Genomic DNA, 23123 nt, shown 5'->3' on the forward strand with positions numbered 1-23123 from the left:
CCCACCCCGCCTGGTCCCTCTTCTTTCTCTCCTCCCAGCTTTACAGGGCAGGGTCCAGATTTCGTCACAGCTTCCACTGCCCAATCCTTGTGCCTGGCGCCGGGCGCGGCCACCAATCAAACAACTGAAGCTGAGGCGGGTTGCATCATGTGCGCGCTGGCTTGGTGACAGCGGGGAGGGGCGGGGATATGGAGAGGGAAAAGGCAGCGCGATGTTAGCCACTCCCCAGTCTCTGAGGTCGGACGCAGGGTGCTAGTGACGTCACGGAAGCTCCGCCTCCACGCTCTTGTTTTAACTCTTGGCTCACCAACTAAGTTCGTGGTGGTAGGGCTTGAGCAAAACAGAGATACTGAGGGTGGCACTGGATAGGGTAAGGTACAGATCTGTTGTTCATAAGGTCTCTGAGACGTAGTAGACGGTACCTAAAAACACCACCCACTAACAGATCAAAAATTCGAGCAAGCAGAAGGGAGCCAAGGGCCTAGAGGCTGAAGTTAAGGAAGACTTTCCTGCTGCCCTCTAAACCCTCATCTTGTCTCCACAGCCCCGACAAAGGGAAGTCTTTGCAACTGGAAAGGTGTCCAGACCTGGGCCTGTCATAGTTCTAGAGAATTCTGGGGTGAAGGAATCCAGGCCGGAGTCATCTCTTTTAGAACTAAAGAAGCTGAGACAGGGAACACTGGGCAAGTGCAGGCCTAGTTTGGAATTTAGAGGGCACAGCATACTGAATTTGGGTAGGGAGAGTAGCTTGCGCTTCTAGAGATTCTGGGATCTCCTAATGAAATGACCTCTCCAGGCAAAGAGCCTGCAGGTCTGTGTAGGAAAGGGTTAATCGAGGTGCTAGGCGAAGGGGGCGGGTCCCCGGGCGACCGCGGGAGCGCGCATTGCTGACTCAGCGGCGATCGCCTTAGTCTCCGGTGGTGGGTTCCAAGTCAGCCCCCAGCTGCAGGCCTGTGTGACCCTCAGAGGACCTGAGCGGTCTCCAGGCCTTCCTTGAGCCTGGCCCTTGGAGGCCGTCGCTCTGGGAGTTAGCCTCTTGAGCTCTGTCTGGGGAGGAGGACTAACTCTGGCTCAGCAGGGTGGGACCAGGTGGGGACATCAAGCCAACGCCTCCCCTGAGACCTTCTCGCCACGCCCCTCCCTCCCTCTCGCCCTGCGCCCCTCACCCGGGTGTCCAAACGAGTGGTCAGGACAACTTTGCTGACCGGATATTAAACTGCAAGTGTTGTCTCCTGTGAACATGATTCTGTCTGTGTGGAGTGTTTAAGACAAAGACCATAAATCGATGCAACCATCTTCAGAAGCCGTCCCTTGTCCCAGAAGGGAGAGAGACCCCCCCCCCCCCCCACACACACACACCCCTGCACAGAGCTTTGCTAGAGACAGCGATATCTGCAGCCTTTTGTGCTCTTCCCTGTCCGGAGCCCAGGCCCTAGGTTGCAGGGAAGTTCTTTCTGAGGTCTCACCTCCCTCTTTCTGGGAGGCTCCATGCATTTCCTGTGACCCTGTCCCCAGGAAAGATGGAGAACAGAAATACCCTCATTCCACCCCAAGCCAGTGATAATGACTATTGGAAATTTGTAACGTGAAATTCCCTCGTTGTGCTTTGTCTCTAAGGTTAAGGACTCTAACTCAAATTTTTAAAATTACATTTCCCCCCCCTTTCCATCTCAGAACCTCAAAAAGATTTGTTTAAAATGGTGGTCTAAATCCAAATTTCCATTCATCCTACCCCCCCCACCCCACACACAGTCCCAAACAGCCTCTGCTTGAACATTCCAAAGGCCAGGAACTCAGGACTTCCTAAGGCAGCCATGACTGGGTCGCTCTGATTGTTAGAAAGCTCTTCCTTACACTCTCAAGAGGAACCCCCACCCCTCGGCCTGTCAGCTTTCCCACCTCACCTCTGTCGGCTGACTGGGTGAAAGCAGAGGGGGTGTCAGTGCCTAGCACTTCAGCAGGCTCAGCACCCCCCCACCCCCACCCTTGCTCTCAGCGCCTCCCACTCAGAACCCAGCAGGAGGGGTGACCCGCCGCCTCTGCCTGCTACAAATCACTTGCAAGTCGGCGACTCAAAAATAGTAACAGTTGTTGGCTTTCATCTTATTTTCATGTTATCAATTTAATCAGTCCAGGCCCAGAAGCCATCCATCCCTTTAGGCCTCTACGTCTTTGTCAGTGTTCTCCCCCCTTAGTGTCCTTCCCCACTCTCCTCCCGGGGAATTTCCTCAACCCGACCCCCTCTTCTGGATTCGAGGCTCTAGACGTCCTAGAAGGAGAGACTGTGGGTCTCAGTGGGAGCAGAGCAGGAAGACAGGCGGGGCCGGCGGGGGCAGCGGGCGCGGGGGTGAGGTCCTGAGCTGCAGCCCCCACCCCGCAGCAGCCTCCGGAGGTCCTGGCGGAAACGCAGCCCCAGAAAGGCGTAGAGCACGGGGTTGAGGCCGCAGCGAGCCAGGGCCAAGCCGCCGGTCACCAGCAGAGCTAGGTCCTTGCGCTTGCTGGCGGGGCAGCTCCGCTCGCGGGCGGCCAGCAGATCGGCGGTATCCAGCAGCAGGGCGAGGCTGTAGGGCAGCTGCAGCACCACGAAGGCCGCCACTAGGGCCACCACGACGCGCAGCGCGCGCCGGCGCTCAGGCCCCCTGGCGGCCAACAGCGTGCGCCCGAGCAGCGCGTAGCAGGCCGCCATGACGCCCAGCGGCAGTGCGAAGCCCAGGACCACCTGGGCCACGGCGCTCGCTCCCTTCACCGTCTGGGTGAGGCCCTCGGGGAAGATGAGGCGGCAGCGCCGCTGACCTTCCCGCTGCCCGTCCCGGCTGAAGAGGAGGGCAGGCAGCGCCAAGAGTAGTGACAACAGCCACACGACAGCCGAAACCAAGTGCGCCCGGCCTGGCACCGAAGGCCGAGACTGGGTTGGGAGGGCCTGCGCGATGGCCACGTAGCGATCGGCACTGATACAGGCCAAGAAGAGGAAGCCAGCGTGGAAGGAGGCCGAGTAGAGGCCAGAGATGGCACGGCAGGTGGCACTGCCCAGGCTCCAGCCCTGTAGTGCCCCAGCTGCGGCAAAGGGCAGGGTCAATGCCAGCAGGAGGTCGGCCAGGGCCAGCTGGAGCAGGTGGGCTGAAGTAGGCGAGTGGGCCATGCGCCGGGCCGCTAGGTGAGTGGCCAGAACCAGACCATTGCCGGCCAAACCCAGCACAGCCACCGTCAAGGAGACGCTGGGTTGGAAGGCCCTGCTGAAGGCCTGGACGTCTGCCTTGTAGCAGAGCTCCGGCATTGGCTCAGAGGAGTATGCCTCGTCATCATCGTCCCCAGAGTAGGGGCCCCAGGAGACCTGGGGAGGTCAAGATGAAAGGTCTGATGAGACACTTTCCCACACCCATCATTCCCCAACCACTGTTCCCACCTCAATGCACCATGCCTCCAAACTGGGAGCTCCTGTGAGCAGCTACACATGAGAGGGGAAAAGATAGAGGATCTCTGTAAACTCTCCCCTCACACACAAGCCCTCTCCCCAGGGTCTGGGCTTCCCAAGCATCCCAAGCATCCCTTCTTGCCTCTGCCTCCAGCTTTCTGGGTGACCTTGAGCAAATTACTTTCTCTTTCAAGGGTTCAGTTTCCTAATATATAAAGTAGATGTTAGGAACCCTTGCTTGCTGCAAGAATTGAGGGAGATAATGGATGGGAAGCATCTTTGCTCTCTGTAGCTCAATTTGTATTATTAATAAATCTTAGAGCTTCAGTTACCCATGCAGCACCTTCTCTGGGAAGGACACTCACGTGCAGACCTGCTTCTGGTATTCAGACTCTGGTCCTGGGACTAGACTCCATGCTTGGGTCCCAAAAGGGTTTCTGTTTGTCCTCTTTCCCTTCTCCCCTCCCTACTCCCCAACTGTACCTCCAGTTCAGCTGCTCTGTCTGATGTTGGGACTCAGATTTTCCAGGCTTTATTGGGACCCTGGACTCTCAGCTCAGCCTTGTCCTTTTTCACAGCTGTAGTCTCCTCAGCCTCAGTCCTACACTCTAGAACCCCAGCCTTGCACAACCAGCCCCAGCTATCTGGCGAAGCCCTACCTGAGATTGCCCTAGGATAGCACCGGTTCCTGTGGCCTTTGAAACCCCTGTGGCCTGGTGGGGAAATCCCATCCCTCTACCTTTCCTCTTTGCAACCATCCTCCCCCAAGCCCGGCCCCAACTCCCACCTGCTCTGCTGGTGCAGTCCCCATCTCTGCTACACGGGTTTCTGAGGTGTGGCCACTAGGGGTAAAAATTAAAACAGTGGGACAGGAAGGAAGGGGCGGAGGGAGGGGCCAAGAAGGAGGTGAGGATTAGGATCCATGGGCTTCAACTTTCCCATTTTGCTTCTTTCTATTCTGCCAGAGAGAGGGATAAAAAGGAGCTTTGGGATATCATCATTTACTCATTAGTCTGGCAATCATGTGTAGTTTCTCAACCCCTCTGAACTTCAGGGTTTGGCTTTTAAAAAATTATTATTATTTTCATCTGCAAGGTGGAGTAAACTAAAAATACTGAAACCACAGAGGTATGGAAGGTGCTCAATTTAGGGTCTGGGGTATATAATCTGCCTTCAGAAAAATGCTAGGTTATTTTACTAGCCCTTCTGCCCATCTCCAGACACAGTTTCCCTTCTCCTTTTTTCTTTTGCAGGATCCCCGAGCCCTTGTCTCTTTATGAGATCAGCCTCCAGACAATCGGAGCAGTCGGGGTATTTCCCGGTGGCTGGAGGCTCTCTCCCCACCCCCATCTCCGCCCTTTGACAGCAGCGCTGTGGCGCGCGCTTGCGCGGGGTCTGGGAAAGCGCGCGTGCCAGGAGAGACTGGGGAGGGGGGAAGGGAGGTGAGAAGGTGGAAAGGAGAAGAGAGAGAGAAGAACGGAGAGCTGAGAACCTTAGAAAGAGAGGGAGAGAAACAGAAAGAGTTGGGGGAGTGAGGTGGGAGGGAAGGGAAGGGGGAGAGACAGTGGTCGCCCCTAACCCCAAGGAAACAACTGGGAACCGGCGTCGTAACTGGAGCCCTAGCCAGAGCCGGGCGCTGGTGACAGATGCCTGGGACTCTCCAGCTCTGCACGATGCATCTCCGGCTTTTTTGCATCCTGCTCATCACGGTTCCTGGAGTCCAGGGCTGGGACTATTGTGAGTGCGGGGCTTGAATACAGGCAAGGTTGGGCCCCGGAGCCCAGAGCCTGCAGGGCGGGTCCTGCACCGCATTGCGGCTGGGTGGTCGGCGGTCCCTTCCAGGCCGGCGCGCGTCTGCTTGCCCTCCTCCTTTCCTGCCTCTCCCCCGCGCTCCGCAATGCAGCTCTGAGGCTGGCGCGCGCGCGGCCTCGGCTTGCAGGATGGAGTCCAGGATGGAGTCGAGGAGGGCAGTGCCTTGGGGTTGGGATCCAAGGAGGTGCTGGTGCCTGGGTTTGAGGTTCGAGTTGGGGATGAGGATGGTTCAAGTGACCCAGGCTAGCATGAAGGTTTTGCCAAGGGCTGGGAATGGACTCTGGGGTTCACCTGGGGCTGGGGGCTGGAGCTGCGTTTGGGACTGGGGTCTAAACAGGAATTGATGATCCTGACAAACTCTAGGTTACAGATGACTCTGGTGATGGTGTTAGGGCTGGCAGGAGCAGGGGCGAGGCTGGGGCCGGGTTTACTGGCTGAGGAATGGGACTGACATTGTCTGGGGCTTGAGTAGTCTCTTGTGCTGACTTAGATTTTGGAAGATGCTGAGGTCTGGGATTTGGTTTGAGAAGAGTAATATATATTACCAGGCTGATATGCCCCAGGGCAGGAACTGAGCTAGGGAGGATTTGGGCATTGAGTCGGTATAGGTCTAGCCTGTGGATCTCCCAGAAGGAGACAGCCTTCCCTGAACACACAACTATTGATGTAACTGATCCAGTAGGTGGCTTTAGGCTGGGTTGGATCAGTGCCTGGGGGATACAGAAAAGGGAACTCTGGCTGCTTAGTGGGCCTGGCTTTGCAAAGAAGGGCCTGGAGGAGGATGCAGCTTCTCTGATCAAAGTGCTCATTCTCCTGCTACAGACGGTTGCAACGAGGAGCTGGTGGCGCCCCTGTATGCGCGCTCGATGGGCGCCTCTTCCTACTACAGCCTTTTCACCACGCCACGCTTCGCTCGGCTGCACGGTGAGCTGAGCGCACTGGCGGCCCTGGGTAGGGAACTCCCTAGGGGTGGAGGTGGACAAGGAAAGGGGGCTGACGGTGCAACTCCTTCCCCCTTCTACAGGCATAAGCGGATGGTCGCCCAGGAAGGGGGACCCGAATCCCTGGCTCCAGATAGATTTAATGAAGAAACACCGAATCCGAGCCGTGGCCACGCAGGGGTCCTTCAACTCCTGGGACTGGGTCACACGCTACATGCTGCTCTTTGGTGACCGCGTGGACAGTTGGACGCCTTTCTACCAGCGAGGGCATAACGCGGTACTCTGGGCCCTTGGCACGCACACTTGGGCTATCCTCTCTGCTAGGTGCACTGGGCTGGGCACCAGGGGCATGGGTAGCAGCGGTGGTTAGAGAACCGGTGAGAAGTAGTGCCATCATTCCGGGGACTCACTCCAGCTGGACTGTCACTTTAACACGTATACAATACATTCCGTGATCACTAGGCTTAACAGATCTTAGGGTGAAATCTGGGAGGGCTTCCCGAAAGAAAGAGGAGGCATTTGAATTGAGGTCAGATTAGGATATTAGACAGATTAGAACTCTTTGGGTCAAGAAAATTATGTTCTGTGTTCCCAAAGCCACGACAGCAGGGAGGACTATGGAGTGTTTACGTCTGCAAAGTCCACATTGGCTGTATGTGACACTGTAGGGTGGGGGCTGTTGGGCGGACAATGGTGGGTCACTCATCCTCCTTCCCCTCCCAGACCTTCTTCGGTAACATGAATGACTCGGGATTGGTCCGCCACGACCTGCACTACCACTTTAACGCGCGTTATATCCGCATCGTGCCCCTGGCCTGGAACCCCCGCGGCAAGATAGGCCTGAGGCTCGGCATCTACGGCTGCCCTTTCAGTAAGGGGCAAGGATGGTAGTGGGGTGTGGGGTCCCCGGAGCCCGCGGTCTTCCCGCCTGAGCTCACCTGCCATGTCACCCACCGCAGGGTCCGACGTGCTCTATTTTGACGGAGACGATGCCATCTCCTACCGCTTCCCGCGAGGGGTCAGTCGGAGCCTGTGGGATGTGTTCGCCTTCAGTTTCAAGACAGAGGAGAAGGACGGGCTCCTGCTGCACGCCGAGGGCGCACAGGGCGACTACGTGACGCTAGAGCTGCAGGGGGCGCACCTGCTGCTGCACATGAGCCTGGGTGAGCTCGGCCAGCGGACGCGGCCCCGGCGCCACCGTGCGCCACCGCGCGCCACCGCCACCTCGCCGCGCCCAGCCTCCCCTTCCCCTTCCGTACCTTCTGAGCTACCTGGGCTTTTGTTTTGCTCCTTCGCACTGCAGCAAAGCGCGGGGCTTGGAATCCAGAGATATGGAGTCCAGTTTCAGCTCTATTATAGCCGTGTGACCTGGGACGAGACATTTCCCTAAACCTTACTCAGTTTCTCCCCGGTCTGAATCAATCTAAGGCTATCACTAAGATAGAGGGGTTGGGTGGGGTTTTTTCCCTCTTTTTTATCTCTATTTTCCCATAACATCCACATGATGTACACAGGAGTAGTTTTTACAGCCTGAGTTTCACATATAGGAAAACAGAGCCTCTGGGCAATCTTCTTCCATGCGATTAACTGCCTCTGAAAACCTTCCAGAGGGTCAGCTATGGGTCAGTTCTGATTCTACCATACACAGCAAACAACAACAAGAAATTAATTAATTATCTTACTCACATACTCTCCAAAATTCTCCACCTCATTCCTGGTTTAGACACATGCCCACCTCTGGGGCTTTCCAAGGCTTTGTGTCACCTCCTCTGAACAGCTGTACCTGGGGGCGAAGCCTTGGTGGGGTTCTCTCAGCCCCAGGTCTATCTCTACCCACCCCACCCTCAGGCAGCAGCCCCATCCAGCCAAGGCCTGGCCACACGACGATGACAGCAGGAGGCGTCCTCAATGACCAGCACTGGCATTATGTGCGCGTGGACCGGTTTGGCCGTGATGCCAACTTTACTCTGGATGGCTATGTGCAGCGTTTTGTGCTTAATGGGGACTTTGAGAGACTGAACCTGGACAATGAGGTGAGCCCAGAGAGGGTCCCTATGGTGGGCTGTAACTTCTGACTCTCAGTGGTAAAATAAGAATGTTCTCAGTTCCTAAGTCTCCTAGCAGAGACTGGCAAACTTGCTGCTATCAGAAAGGCACAGATTTTTGTTGTTACTCTTTGTATTTAAATTCCCAGGTGCTATCTCAGAACCACTGAGATGAGGCCTAGAAAGCTGGGTTCTGGGGATTAGACAAGGTGAGAAAACGGCCCTTTTGGGACCTTCCACAGCTGTATAGTCGAGAAAGAACTTGGTCCCAATCAGAAGAGAGCCAAATAAATTAAATAATTTGTTCATGTCAGTCTGTGGTGGGATCAGGGCATGAACCCTGACCTCAAGGGCAAGTTTAAGGCTATAATGTAGACAGTGGAGAAAAATGTTTTCACTGGTAGGTGCTTCTGAAAGCCTATGTGTGGACACACAGGAAATGTGTGTGTGTGTGTGTGTGTGTGTATGTGTGTGTGCGCGCGCGCGAGCCTGACCCTCACTTCCCACAGATGTACATCGGAGGTCTGGTGGGAGCAGCTCATAAGAACCTTGGCTATCGGCATAATTTTCGTGGCTGCATAGAAAACATAATCTTCAACCGAGTCAACATTGCTGACTTGGCAGTGCGACGCCACTCTCGGATCACCTTTGAGGCCAGTGGGCAAGGGACACCTGGGAAGTAAAGAGAGTGGGGAGAGAGCTAAGGAAGCACACAAAAACCTTCTTCCCCAGAGAGATAGAAGCTCTGAGTATCACAGACTACAAAAAGCCCCATTTGAACTCTGGGGTGGTCCAACCACCTCCTCGGTGAATAGATGAGAAAACAGCAGAAGGGAATGGCCCAGAGCTTTACTTCACCCACTTTTCCAGCCCATCTAACCCTACATAGGATAGCAATAGTGGGAACGCTTTCACACCTGTAGAGGTGCTTCAAAGAGAGAAAGGTCTTGCCCCACCCTCCCAACACGGTGGAAGTAGGGTGAAAAGGTCTTGACCAATGAGAAAATTGAGCCCCGTGCCAAGGCAAGAGCCACAACTTTGCATGCAGAAGGCAGTGCGCTGGCTCCACGTGCTGATGGGGCCTTGTCTCCGCTCCCAGGGTAAGGTGGCCTTCCGTTGCCTGGACCCGGTCCCGCACCCCATCAACTTCGGAGGCCCTCACAACTATGTGCAAGTGCCCGGATTCCCTCGCCGTGGCCGCTTTGCTGTGTCCTTTCGCTTTCGCACCTGGGACCTTACGGGGCTGCTGTTGTTCTCCAGCTTGGGGGATGGGCTGGGCCACGTGGAGCTAATGCTCAGCGAAGGGCAGGTCAACGTGTCCATCTCACAGACGGGCCGCAAGAAGCTTCAGTTCGCTGCTGGTGAGAGAGGGCAAGGGGCAGTGTTGGGAGGACAGGGCAGGATCCATCCGGGAGTTTGTAGGCCTTTTCAAGGCCTTGCCATACCAAGGGGAGGAGAGATGTGGTGGTCCCAGTGGCTGGAGAGCAGACCTGGGGCTGAGAGTATTGGGAAGAGCTCATCAGGGTCCTAACAGTGCTCGGTTCTGGAGAATCCCGGGAGTTGTTCATTATTTGCTCGTGACTCTGCGGACTCTGTCCGTTCGTTGCTGGGGTTGTTAAGTGTTGAAGAGATACTCAGAGGTGTCACCACTCCGTGTGATCAGCGCAGTAATATGTGTGTGTGGTGTAGTGGGTGGGGTGTGGTATGAGTGTCATATCCACTGCCCTTGGGGTACAGACTGAGGATGCAGCTGTCCATTCTTCTAGTCACTGCTCCCCCCTCCAGAAGTTTCCTCTTTTCTTGTCCAGGGTATCGCCTTAATGATGGCTTCTGGCATGAGGTGAATTTCGTGGCTCAGGAAAACCATGCAGTCATCAGCATCGATGATGTAGAGGGGGCAGAGGTCAGGGTCTCATACCCCCTCCTGATCCGCACGGGGACCTCGTACTTCTTTGGAGGTAAATGGAGACCAACCTGGCTAATCTCCTTGCCTCTGGGTTGTAAGGTTCTACCTAAATCTACCTGTTGTGTATCACCGAGTCAGAACTGACCTATAGCTGGTGCTCCGATGGGTTTTCAGAACTTTATTCCATGGGAGGACACTGCCCATCCTTCTCCCTCTGGAGCAGCTAGTAGATTTGAACAGCGTGCCTTTGCGATTGTAATGCATCTTCTTGCCACTAGGCCACCAGTGCTCCCTAGAAAATGCTAACTGGAGAGTTTAGTAGCGCGCAAATCTTCTTTCCCGTCCTGAGCCTCGGGAAAGTCACAGCCATTGTCTATACTTGGGTTCTAGCGCCAGATCCTTTTACTTGTCTGGCTTTCCTTTGGTTGGGGGAGGCTCTGTGGGGTCTTGCTTGGAGAGAACCTCACACGGGGGTTGTTCTAGGTTGTCCTAAACCAGTCAGTCGGTGGGGCTGCCACTCCAACCAGACAGCGTTCCACGGCTGCATGGAGCTACTCAAGGTGGATGGTCAACTGGTCAACTTAACCCTGGTGGAGTTCCAGCGGCTTGGCCACTTTGCTGAGGTCCTCTTTGACACATGTGGTATCACTGATAGGTATCTGGAAGCTTCTCTCTTTACCAGTGGTGACCCCTCCAAAGTCCTTCCCCATGGTCTCCCAGTGGGAGTGACATTTCTCTAATCCTCCCCTTCCTCCTTGTCTTGGCTCCTTACTCCCCCTGCCTGGACAGATAACTCCTTGACCTCTCAACTCTTATGCATTCCCTTAAAGAAACATGCTCAGGATAGGAATGAGGCATCTGCTTTTGGTCCTGTGAAGTTTTTATGGGTGGTGGGGAGGGAGGCCAGGCACTATTTTCCTCTTCTCGGGAGAGGAGAACAGTGGTACTTGAACCTGTCAAATATCCTGGCCGGTTGGTGAGTGATGGTATCCTACCAGGTTCCTGTGATCCTGGGGGCTGAGAGGGAAGCTCGTGGGGACAGATCTCAATCCCAGGCTCCCAATGAGGCGCCCTGCCTTGGGGATGACCCCTTTCCTAGGTGCAGTCCTAACATGTGTGAGCATGATGGGCGCTGCTACCAGTCCTGGGATGACTTCATCTGCTACTGTGAGCTGACAGGCTACAAGGGGGAGACCTGCCACCAACGTAAGCCACACGGGGTATGGGGCAGCAGGGTTGTGGGATGTCAGCAGATGGGAGCTGGGGATTATGAGATGCTGGAGATGACGGGGCTGGCCTTTCTGACTCCCCCATCCTCTAAGTGCCTTTCTCCTCCTCTACTACTTATCAGCATTGTATAAGGAATCCTGTGAGGCTTATCGGCTCAGTGGGAAATACTCTGGAAACTTTACCATTGACCCCGATGGCAGCGGTCCTCTGAAGCCATTTGTAGTGTACTGTGACATCCGAGGTGAGGAGCTCTTCTGGGTGGGTGGTGAAGCAGCAGCTGACAAGGCAATGCAGGGATGGAGGGAATAGCAAAGGAGAGAGGGGTGGACAGGGCCAGTACAGTTAAAGTATGGTGGGGTAAAGGAGGGCAGAGGGGAAAGGAGACACCCAAGAATTTGTAACCTAGCCTTGCAGATGAATTCCAGCTTCCTGATCCATTCCAGCTGTCTCAGCTCCAGGCTATAAAGCAGATGGCCTGAGGCTGGGCTTCTGTCCACGTGTTGCCTCTGAGTTTCAGCAGTGATGTGGAGGTGGGCAGGGAGATGGCTGGAGAAAGTCATCTCAAGCCAAGGCTCTGTCCCTTCCCGTCCCAGAGAACCGAGCCTGGACAGTTGTGCGGCATGACAGGCTGTGGACAACCCGGGTAACAGGTTCCAGCATGGAGCGGCCATTCCTGGGGGCTGTCCAGTACTGGAATGCATCCTGGGAGGAAGTCGGTGCTCTGGCCAATGCTTCCCAGCACTGCGAGCAGTGGATAGAGTTCTCCTGCTACAACTCCCGGCTTCTCAACACTGCAGGTTGAGATTAGGGTTGGGGAGGGGAAGGTGGGGAATGAAAAGAGATACCAGGAGGCCTAGGGGAAGGAAACCAGATGGGTTGGAAGGGCTGGTTGGAAGGGCTAAGTAGGAACTTGGAAGCTAACATGAGCAGCTGGTAACCTGTACCTCTTCCCCAGGTGGCTACCCTTACAGCTTTTGGATGGGCCGAAACGAGGAGCAGCACTTCTACTGGGGAGGCTCACAGCCTGGGATACAGCGTTGTGCCTGTGGCCTGGACCGGAGCTGTGTGGACCCTGCTTTGCACTGCAACTGTGATGCTGACCAGCCCCAGTGGTGAGGAGGTCAGGGAAGAGGGCTTTCTGGATTCCAAGGGCATGGGGAGCCACAGAGCTGACCCGCTGCCCTCCATCTCACAGGAGAACTGACAAGGGACTGCTGACCTTTGTGGATCACCTGCCTGTCACCCAGGTGGTGGTGGGGGATACAAACCGCTCCAATTCCGAGGCCCAGTTCTTCCTGAGGCCTCTGCGCTGCTATGGCGATCGTGAGTGGCAGACCCCTTTTCTGTGCCTTCCTGGAGCGGCTCTCCAGTTTCCAAAATCTAGGTCACCTGTCCCACTGAGGGTCTCTAAGACTCACTGTCTGACACCCAGCCCCTGATGTGATAATAGCCTTCATACCTACTCTCTCCTGCACTGCATTCCCCAGTTTCCCCTTGACGTGGGCCTTCCTTATCATTATGTATCCCCTACCTCCCTCAGCGCGCCTGAGGCTCCTTTGCCCCTTTACCCTCCAGCCCTTCCAACAAGGTCTTCTTCCATCTGGTTTTGTAGGCAACTCCTGGAACACCATCTCCTTCCACACCGGAACCACACTTCGCTTTCCCCCAATCCGCGCCAACCACAGCCTTGATGTCTCCTTCTACTTCAGGACCTCGGCTTTGTCAGGAGTCTTCCTAGAGAACGTAGCAGGCCCTTTCTGCCAGTGGAACCGACCTTACGTGCGAGTGGAACTTAACAGTGAGCAGACACCGGGAGGGACATGGGGCAGATGAAGGAGTACTAGGGAGTCATGGGGTGGGTGAGGGACAAGGACAGGTACCTTAAAACGCTGCATGGAAAGCAGACTTTAAGTTCCAGAGCTAACTCCTGCCCTCCCCACCCCCAACCCTTTTGTATATTTATTTTTGTTTACTTGTTGAGAACATACACAGCAAAACACACAGCCTCAATGATGTCCACGAGGGCCCTTCAGTGACGCTGACTTCATTCAAGCTGAACAATCTCTTTCATGGTCCCTTTTCAAATAGTTCCTTCCTTATGAAAACACATTCACTACCTGTTAAGCTTCCTGTTTGATCTTTCAGGTTGCTGTTAATTTGTTTCCATATGTTTTTGTTATGTGCCATCGAGTCGCTTGTGACTCATAGTGACCCTATGTACAAGAGCTCTATACATTCTTCTATCCTGTGCCAACCTAGCCATCTCAAACGCACTTATTCCCACCATTCCAGTCACAGAATCGATCCATCTCATCAAAGGTCTTCCTCTCCTTCGCCGCCCCTCCACTCTGCCAAACATGATGTCCCTCTCCAAGGACCAGTCCCTCCTTGCAACATGCCCAAAATATGTCAGACAAAGCTTCAGAATCCTTGACTCCAGGGAACATTCTGGCTTCACCCTCTCCAGGACAAACCTGTTTGTTCTCCTAGCAGTCCATGGTATATTCAACACTCTTCTCCAGCACCACAGCTCAAAGGCATCAATTCTCTATCAACCCTAGTCACTGTCCAACTCTCTGATGCATAGCACGTAATTGCAAAGACTACAGCCCGGATCAGGCGCACCTTAGTCTCCAGCCTGATATCGTTGCTCTTCAGTACTCGAGAAGTCTCTCACAGCCGACTTTCCCAATGCAATTCGTCTCTTGATTTCCTGGCTGCTCTTTACCAAGAGCGTTGACTGTGGAGCCAAGTAAACTAAAACTGTTAACTATCTCAATCTCTTCACCATCCATACTGATGCTGCCAATTGGCCCAGTGGTTAGAATCTTTGTTTTCTTGATGTTGAGCTTTAGTCCATCTAGGAGGCTGTAGTCCTTGATCTTCTGCAGGAAGCGCTTCAGGTCCTCCTCAGTTTCAGCAAGCAGAGTTGTGTCATCTGCATAACACAGGTTGTTGATGATTCTTCCACCAATCCTGATGCCACATTCCTCTTCATACAGCCCAGCATCTCAGATGATCTGTTCTGCATACAGATTGAAAAGGTATGGAGACAGAATACATCCCTGAAGAACCCCCTTCTTGATTCTGAACCATGTAGTGTTTCCTTGCTCTGTTCTGACAACTGCCTCTTGGTCCTAGTATAAGTTTCGCATTGTTGTTGTTATTGTTATGTGCCGAGTCGCTTGCGACTCATAGTGACCTTATGTACAACAGCCCTAAACTCTGCTCTGTCCTGTGCCAATCGCACAGTCTCCAACACTCCCATCCTGAGTATCCCAGTCACTGAATCAATCCACCTCATAGAGGGCCTTCCCCTCCTGCGCCGTCCCTCCACCCTCCCACAATCAAATGTTCTGGGATTCCCATTCTTCTCAGAGTCAGCCACAGCTTGTTGTGATCCACACAGTCAAAAGCCTTTGCATAGTCAATGAGGCACAGATAGACATTCTTCTGGTATTCTTTGCTTTCTGTTAAGATCCATCTAACATTAGCTATAATATCCCTAGTACCACGACCTCTTCTAAATCCAGCCTGCACATCTGGCAGTTCTCTGTTGACATATTGTTTCAAACGTTTTTGGATAATTTTCAGCAGAATCTTGCTTGTATGTGATATCAATGATATTGTTCGATAATTTCCACACTCTGTTGGGTCACCTTTCTTTGGGATGGGAATAAATATCGATCTTTTCCAGTCAGTGGGCCAGCTGGCTATTCTCCAGGTTTCTTGGCACAACTTAGTGAACACATCCAGGCCAGTGTTTCCATATAGATTGTTTTTATATGAGCACAATGCTCCAAACTGAGTTGTTGGGTTTTTTTGTTTTAATTAGTTAAGCTAACCTATTATCTGGTTTTAAGAAGACTTCAGGATATTTTCCCCTTAAAGATGGTTTCATGTCATTAGTTATAGGGGTTCACCCAGGCTCCAAGGACCCATAAAGTCTGGATTCGTTGTTGCTATTGTTAGGTGCTGTCGAGTACTACCCATTGTGACCCTATGAACAATGGATCTGAACTCTGCCCTATTTTGGCCATCATTATTTTTGAAATCTTGAGCCCACTGCTGCAGTCAATTAACATCCGTTTGGTGGAGGGTCTTCTCTTTATCGGACCTCCACCTTTACAAGCATTATGTCCTTTCCCGAGGAATAGCGCCTCCTAACAACATGCCTAAAGCATGTGCAATGAAGCTTTGCCATCCTTGCCTCTATGGAGCACTGTGGTTGCATTTTCTTTAAGACATACCTGTTTGTTCTTTTGCTATGTCTATGGGATATTCAGAAATCTTCTCCAACACTACAAATTAAAGGCATTAATTCTCCTGTCATCCTCATTGTCCAGCTTTGAGAAGCATAGCAAGTAACTGAAAAAACCATAGCCTGAATCACTGAACCTTAAGTCTCTAACTAATATAATTGTTCCTTAGTACTTTGAAGAGGTTCTTGACAGCAGCACTTGAGCTTTTTCTTGTTGGTTTGTTTTTGTTAGGGCAATTTGTTGTTATGTGCAGTCAAGTTGGAACTAACTCATAGCTGACTCTCCAGCAGATTTTCAGAGGCAGTAAAGTATAAGTTCAGAGCAATTTAGAGTCTCTGAAAACCTGCTGGAGGGTCAGCTATGAGTCAGAACTGACTCAATAGCACATAACAACAGTAGAACTAGCTCTGTCTTGATAGCTCCCTATGGACCCTTGCCCACTCACTTTGCTTCTCTAGAGTTAGGTCCTTTATTTATGAATAATGAAGCTGGACTCTTGAGGTCTCTCCCAGATCTCACTAGCTCTGTTTTTAACCTGAGAGGAGGGGCTGGGATCCAGGGATAGGCTGATTTAGGAAGTACCAAGTTCATGTAACTTTAAACAATTTATGGCTTTGGCCCCAGGCTCTAGCTAGATAAAATGGAAGGACACTCATGGAGCTCCAAAGAATTAGTGTATTGAGGGAGGGAGGAAATCTACAAAGGATCTTGGTGGTCAGAGTCCTCCCTCAACTATCCCCTCATTGTCCAGCATCCCGGGATGTGGTCTTCGCTTTCGACGTGGGGAATGGGGATGAGAATCTGACAGTGCACTCAGATGACTTTGAGTTCAATGATGATGAATGGCACCTGGTCCGGGCTGAAATCAACGTGAAGCAAGCCCGGCTCCGCGTGGACCATCGGCCCTGGGTGCTGCGGCCAATGCCCCTGCAGACTTACATCTGGCTAGAGTATGACCAGCCCCTCTATGTCGGTGAGCCAACAACCTAGAGGCAGGGTGAAAGCTTCCTTTCCTTCCCACCCACTCAAGGCTGCTCTCCTTGCTTCCAGGGTTCCCATCTCTTCGGTCCCCTAGGTCCTACTTTTCCTCTCTAGTCCCTAATCTCCTATTCCACTTGTTTATCCTCCTGGGTCCCTTCTAGTTCTTATTTCTGTCTCTGATTCTACCCTTATATCTTAACTTCCCTTCCCAGGATCTGCAGAAATGAAGAGGCGTCCTTTCGTCGGTTGCTTGAGGGCCATGCGTCTGAATGGGGTGACTCTGAATCTAGAAGGCCGTGCCAATGCCTCTGAGGGTACATCACCCAACTGCACGGGCCACTGTGCCCACCCCCGCTTTCCCTGTTTCCATGGAGGCCGCTGCGTGGAGCGTTATAGCTACTACACATGTGACTGTGACCTTACAGCTTTTGATGGACCATACTGCAACCATGGTCAGTGCTGTGGTTACTGGGGGTACAGAAAGCCATTGAGCATCATGGGACATGGGGAAGAGAAAGGAAGGGAGGAGGAAGAAAAGTTAGCATTAGGTAGTCCTGGTGGCCTAGTGGCAAGAAGCTGCACTGCAATCACAAAGGCAGCTGGTTTGAATCCATCAGCTACCCTGCAAGAGAAAAATGGGCAGTCTCCTCCTGTGTGATTAACTGCCTCTGAAAACCCTCAGAGCGTCAGCTATGGGTGGGTTCCAACTCAACGGTGTACAACAACAAAAAGTTGTGAGTTCCTGAGCTCAGAGCTGAGGGGTCAAGCAGTTAAAGATGCTGGACCACTCTAAAAGCATGAAGTGGGATGAGGAAGGATGGTGGAGCTCACTGGTGCTAGAATAACTTCAATAGCAAGCATCTTCTCCGTCTTCCCATCACCAGGGTCACAGTGCTTACCTCCCTTGGAGAGAAATCCACTTCAGGCTGCACAATACTCTTTGTTGTTTCTTATCTGACCATTTCCATGCTCCTGAACATGTATACTATACAAATTCTTGGTCAAGGGAGCCTTGACATTTTACAAAATTCTCCACACATACTGAGACTCCTCCCTAAGACTGGCCTAGATCCACGGCGATGTATGGGAATAGAGACTAGTGGTAGGAGGAGTCTGGTGCCTTAGGGAGATACAGGGACTCATGGAAGGAGAGGTTTTTGGGCCTGGTTTGGAAAGATGAGTGCTGGCAAGCATATTGGACATTCGGATTCTGTATTTTTTTTTCTGCATCCTGGGGCAAGTCACCGACCATTCTGAAATCTCAATTCCCATTTGTAAAATGCAGAGGGGCTCAAAGGAAACCACAGTGAGCGCAGGTAGCAAAAACTGAAGACATGTCTCTGGGTAGGAGAGTATGTGTGTAAGAGAGAGATGTATAAAACCTCGGAGTTTGGGGATGAGGAGTCTGAGAGCTCTGACCTTGCCACCTTCAGATATCGGCGGCTTCTTTGAGCCTGGCACCTGGATGCGCTATAACCTACAGTCGGCACTTCGCTCTGCAGCCAAGGAGTTTTCCCACATGCTGAGCCGGCCAGTGCCGGGCTATGAGCCTGGCTACATCCCAGGCTACGATACTCCTGGCTACGTGCCTGGCTACCATGGCCCTGGGTACCGCCTGCCTGAATACCCCCGGCCAGGCCGGCCGGTGCCCGGTTACCGGGGGCCTGTCTACAATGTTACTGGAGAGGAAGTGTCCTTTAGCTTCAGCACCAGCTCCGCTCCTGCTGTCCTGCTCTACGTCAGCTCCTTTGTGCGGGACTACATGGCGGTGCTCATCAAGGAAGATGGTAAGCCTTCCCACCCCCATGGTCATTTTTTCTCAATGCCACTGTCTCTGGCATGTCCTCAATCTCCTAACTGCTGATTCACTATTACAAGGACCCCTGCACTCTTATGAGATGGGGATTGTGGGAGTTGGGGGAGAGTCCCTCTTTCTCCTCCCACTCCACAGGGACCCTGCAGCTGCGGTATCAGCTGGGCACCAGTCCTTATGTGTACCAGCTAACGACTCGACCGGTGACTGACGGCCAGCCCCACAGTGTCAACATCACTAGGGTCTACCGCACACTCTTCATCCAGGTACGTGTGGAGGAAAGTCACTAACTCAGGTAATGCTCTCATGAGTTACATTCTAGCTCTCAGGAAAATACCAAATATTTGTATAGTACCTACAGAGGATCTTCATGTGTATTACTTCACATGACCTTCTCAATCGCCTGTTAGGTCCTTCTATATGTGGAGGTGTTCATAATTACCTCCATTTTATACTCTGTGATTCTCTCAGTATCAAACCACTAATAGGCTGCTCTGGTAGCCTAGTGGTAACGAGCTGCACTGCCAACCTAAAGGCACGTGGTTTAAATCTACCAGCTGCTTAGTTGGAGAAAGATGGACAATCTCCTCTTGTGTGATTACCTCTGAAAACCTGCTGGAGGGTCAGCTATGGACTAGTTCCAACTCGACAGCACACATCAACAATACAACAGAACAGCCAGGGCTCAAATCCAGGTTGGGTTGGGGTTTTTCCCTCAAAATTTCCCAGGGGCTGCCAATTTAGGCTTGAGCTAGGACACACCCTAACCTCACCACCAGCTTAGACAGAAGGAAGGTACTTGTGGCCTTGCCAATATGAGCCTCAGAGCCTCTTTCCTTCGTCCCCTGCCCGTCCCTACCTTAGGTAGACTACTTCCCATTGACAGAACAGAAGTTCTCACTGCTGGTGGACAGTCAATTGGATTCACCCAAGGCCTTGTACCTAGGGCGTGTAATGGGTAAGCTGTGGGTGATGGTGAGTTTCAAATAAGAGTTATAAGCAAAGTCCTTAGAGCCTTGAGACTGACAGACTTGGACTGGGCATGGCAGTAAAGGTGGTGACAAAAAAGAACAAGGAACCTGTGGATCCTAACAGGGGTCATGGATACTGGGCAATCTTGTGCAATCTAGTCCTTTTCTGTCTGGGCCTGCCTCTCTCTCAGAGACGGGAGTAATTGACCCCGAGATCCAGCGCTACAACACACCAGGTTTCTCAGGCTGCCTGTCTGGTGTTCGATTCAACAATGTGGCTCCTCTAAAGACCCACTTTCGAAGCCCTCGACCCATGACAGCTGAACTTTCAGAGGCTCTTCGAGTTCAGGGAGAACTGTCAGAGTCTAACTGTGGAGCCATGCCACGTCTTTTCTCAGAGGTGCCACCAGAACTTGATCCCTGGTACCTACCCCCAGGTAAACCCTTGGGACACAGAAGAGAGGAGGGAGGGATGGCAAGGAAGGGACATGATTTCTTCATGTGGGAGAGGTGTCCTCTGACTGGTGTTCTTTCCTCTTCAGACTTCCCATACTACCATGATGATGGCTGGGTTGCCATACTTCTAGGCTGTGAGTAGCAGTGACGATCTGATCTCTTCTACTTTGACCTGTGCTCCCTTCCTGCCCCTTACCCTCTGGGCTGAGAGATGGGGAAGGTATTAGATGTATGACAGTGATGTGGTCTAAGGTAGTATGAAATTATGATAACTTAGAAAGCTGGATATTATAAATAAGGATGCTGTAAACTTTTGATTGTAATGCAGAACCAAAAGAGGACTGTAGTCAGAGAATAAGAAAATGGGGCTGTGGTGATCTGGAGAGATGAGGAATTGGGGTAACTACTAGAGTGACTCCGGGGGATACAGGGAGCTCTTCTGGCACTGTCTGTAGAGTCTTGTGCTGATACAACAAAGGTCATGCCTCTTTGGCAGCCTGAATCCACCAGGGGCACCAAAGAAAAAAAATGGACAATCTTCTCTGTGTAATTTTCATTTTCTGAGGAACCCTCTAGAGGGTCAGCTATGAGTCAGTTCCTACTTGATGGCAATGAGAGAGACAAGACACTTATTAGGGGTTTGGAAGTAGAATATAAGAAATAGAAGGTGGCAGGGATAGTTAAGTGAGGAGCTGGACTTGCCAGGGACTGAGGAATAGCCTGAGGTGGCTGAGCGGTTGAGCTGGACAACAGTGTACGCCATATGTCTGTATGTAGTTAACCATCAAGGATCTTCCCTGACTTGTTCTTCTCTTTCCTCCAGTTTTGGTGGCCTTTCTGCTGCTGGGGCTGGTGGGAATGTTGGTGCTCTTCTATCTGCAAAACCATCGCTACAAGGGCTCCTACCACACCAATGAGCCCAAGGCCACCCATGATTACCAACCTGGCAGTAAACCTCCTCTGCCTACTTCAGGCTCTGTCCAGGCCCCAGCCCCCACCCCAGCCCCCACCCCAGCCCCAGCCCCAGCTCCAGCTCCAGCCCCAGCTTCGGCACCCCGGGACCAGAATTTACCCCAGATCCTGGAAGAGTCCAGGTCTGAATGAATCAGAAGGGCTTCAGGGACCAAGTTCATCTCCCCCGAGTTTCCCCATTCCTGCCTCCATCCTACCCTGTCAGGGACATTTGGCTCCTTTTAGCTGGCTCTGCCCATCCAGTGGATACCCCTTCTGCCATGTGTAGTTGGCAGAACTACAGATGGGACCAAAGGGAGTGGCTAAGCCTCACTGCCTAAACCAATGCCCTGCCCATCCCTGTTTTCCCAGGCTCCTGGCTATTTGGCTGCCCCAAAGGAGAAGGCCTTCCCTGCTATGTCTCTCCCAGCTGCTGCCAGGGATTAACAACAGAGTGTAGGGGAGATTAACTATCTCCCTTCAAATATATAATCTCAGCAGGGACAGATGTGTGGAATTGCAGGGATGCACAGGGTAAGGGGGGAGGAGGCTGCTAAATCATATCCCCCAGCCTCCCCTCTACCCTGCAGAATGTCTTCCATCTGCTTCTACTCAGCTGGGGGTTGGGGAAGGCTTCAATACTGTTCCCTACCCCCATGCCCTCTCTCTTTTTATTTAACACAGAGACCAAGAGGCCTCAGTTTAGCACTTTAGTACCTCCGCTGCTTCACATGCTTTAGCCAAAGCCATAAACAAGACACTTGCAATGTAGAGAAATAATGCAGACACGCTAACTAGCCAGCCCTTAACTCTTCCACCCTCTTTCAAGATATGCAATAGCCTTGGTGCCTGTCCAAAGGCTTGGCCCCCTCTCCAATGCATGAGGAGTCCTCTTTCCTCCGCTCAGAGATGCTGCTTTATTTGCCCAGGAGGTCATATTCTTTATATATATTTTTTGTTGCAAAGTCTCTCTCTAGAGAAACTCTATATAATATTCTAATTTTTTAATTATCAGTTTATATATAAAAGAAAAAAAGAAATGACTGTCCTGTGCTGTGCTGTGCTGTGCTCACAGTCTGTTGTCTGCTCTCCTGTGCTGGAAGTGTCGTGCATTCCACTGGTCCCTCATCCAGCCCAGTCTGGATCTTCCATCTGAACAGGGCTCAGCCTCCTGAGCTTTCAGACTGGGAGCTGTTCCAATAAAGGCAGAGTGGCAGAACTCCAGTCTGTGTGTGGTGGCTGGGTCGTGTTTAGGGGGCAAGTGGGATGGCTCTCTGGGAACTCACCCGAAGACTCAGGAATTTCTCGATGAGCCCTCAGAACCCCAGTCACCTGCCAGGGGCCTGCATGAATTGATCTTATGAGCCTCCCAACTCTCCTCACCTATCACAATTTCTTGGCTGCACATCGTCCAACCTCTGATTTTAGGGGGCAAAGGAGAATACAGTGCTAATACCTGAGTGGAGGTGCCTGCATACTATTATCCTTGGATCCTTCTGGCCCCAAAGCAGACAGCACACAACTTGCCAAAATGGATTCTACCATTTTATTTCGGATAAGAGGTCACAAGCCACAGGACTTTAAAGTGCGTGAAATTCACTGGCAATAAAGCCACACATACACCAGCCTCTCCCACCCCAGACCACCATCTTACTCCCTTCCATCATTGCATGTCATGGCTGGGTCGAGACCCATCATTTAAGATCAAGGACAGAAGGGCTAGAGAAACAAGAGTATTAATGGTCTGAGACAGGGGAAGGCGGGGCCGACCACAAGGATTCTGCACCGAGAGGAGGGTGGGTCAGGCTGGCCTCTCAAAAGCTGGGTATTTTCTCCTATTTTTCCTGGCCAGGTCCTAGTGTTTCAGACAGGCCTAACTTCTCCTGTATTTGTCTCTGTGATTTATGAGCGATTCAGACCCACAGTCCAGTTTGAAGGAGTCCCCAGTACACACAAACCACCACGGGAGTAGGGTTAAGAGTCAGGGCTGGGGATCAACCAATGAGGTGGGGAGACGGGGCTGGTAGGGTGTATAATGAGTACAGGGCACACATGCGCCCACAAAAGTGATGGATGAGTGTGTGAATGTGTGTGTGAGTCCCACTGAAGTTCCTAGGAGTTAGCCCAGGGGAGACAGAGTCTACTCCTTGCTTCATGAGAGAGATTGGAGGGAAGAAATGGTCAGCATAGATTAGGGAAAGAGAGGGTCTGGTTCCCATAGGGGAGGGAGAGCCCTCTCTCTAATCCAGTATTCCCCAGACCAGTCTGTACTGCTTAAGTCCTTTCCACCGCAGCCCAGTGCACCTTATTCCTCACAAGCTCAGCACACCAGCTGTGGACATA

General features: G+C 52.4%; 2 protein-coding genes across 2 annotated transcripts; one reads left to right on the plus strand and one right to left on the minus strand.

The window, feature by feature from the left end:
• Nucleotides 1-2266: 2266 nt before the first annotated feature.
• On the minus strand, nt 2267-4223 carry CCR10 (chemokine (C-C motif) receptor 10). The gene is made up of 2 exons (XM_006901674.1): nt 4200-4223; nt 2267-3331 (listed from the first exon to the last, which is right to left on the minus strand). Exons 1-2 carry the CDS (start codon nt 4221-4223, stop codon nt 2270-2272), a joined length of 1086 nt encoding a protein of 361 aa, XP_006901736.1. The 3' UTR covers nt 2267-2269.
• Nucleotides 4224-5085: 862 nt separating this feature from the next.
• Nucleotides 5086-22004, plus strand: CNTNAP1 (contactin associated protein 1). Its single transcript, XM_006901675.1, has 24 exons — nt 5086-5149; nt 6047-6148; nt 6249-6442; nt 6889-7036; nt 7125-7328; nt 8014-8198; nt 8720-8863; nt 9310-9571; nt 10019-10168; nt 10600-10771; nt 11216-11322; nt 11468-11587; nt 11940-12143; nt 12302-12458; nt 12542-12669; nt 12959-13144; nt 16360-16581; nt 16802-17041; nt 18023-18376; nt 18541-18668; nt 19267-19360; nt 19565-19810; nt 19916-19963; nt 20653-22004. Exons 1-24 carry the CDS (start codon nt 5086-5088, stop codon nt 20931-20933), a joined length of 4140 nt encoding a protein of 1379 aa, XP_006901737.1. The 3' UTR covers nt 20934-22004.
• The last annotated feature ends 1119 nt before the right edge of the window (nt 22005-23123 follow it).

Source organism: Elephantulus edwardii, unplaced genomic scaffold (assembly GCF_000299155.1).
Source record: "Elephantulus edwardii isolate Elephantulus edwardi_28Jun2011 unplaced genomic scaffold, EleEdw1.0 scaffold00340, whole genome shotgun sequence".
Lineage (NCBI taxonomy): Eukaryota > Metazoa > Chordata > Mammalia > Macroscelidea > Macroscelididae > Elephantulus > Elephantulus edwardii.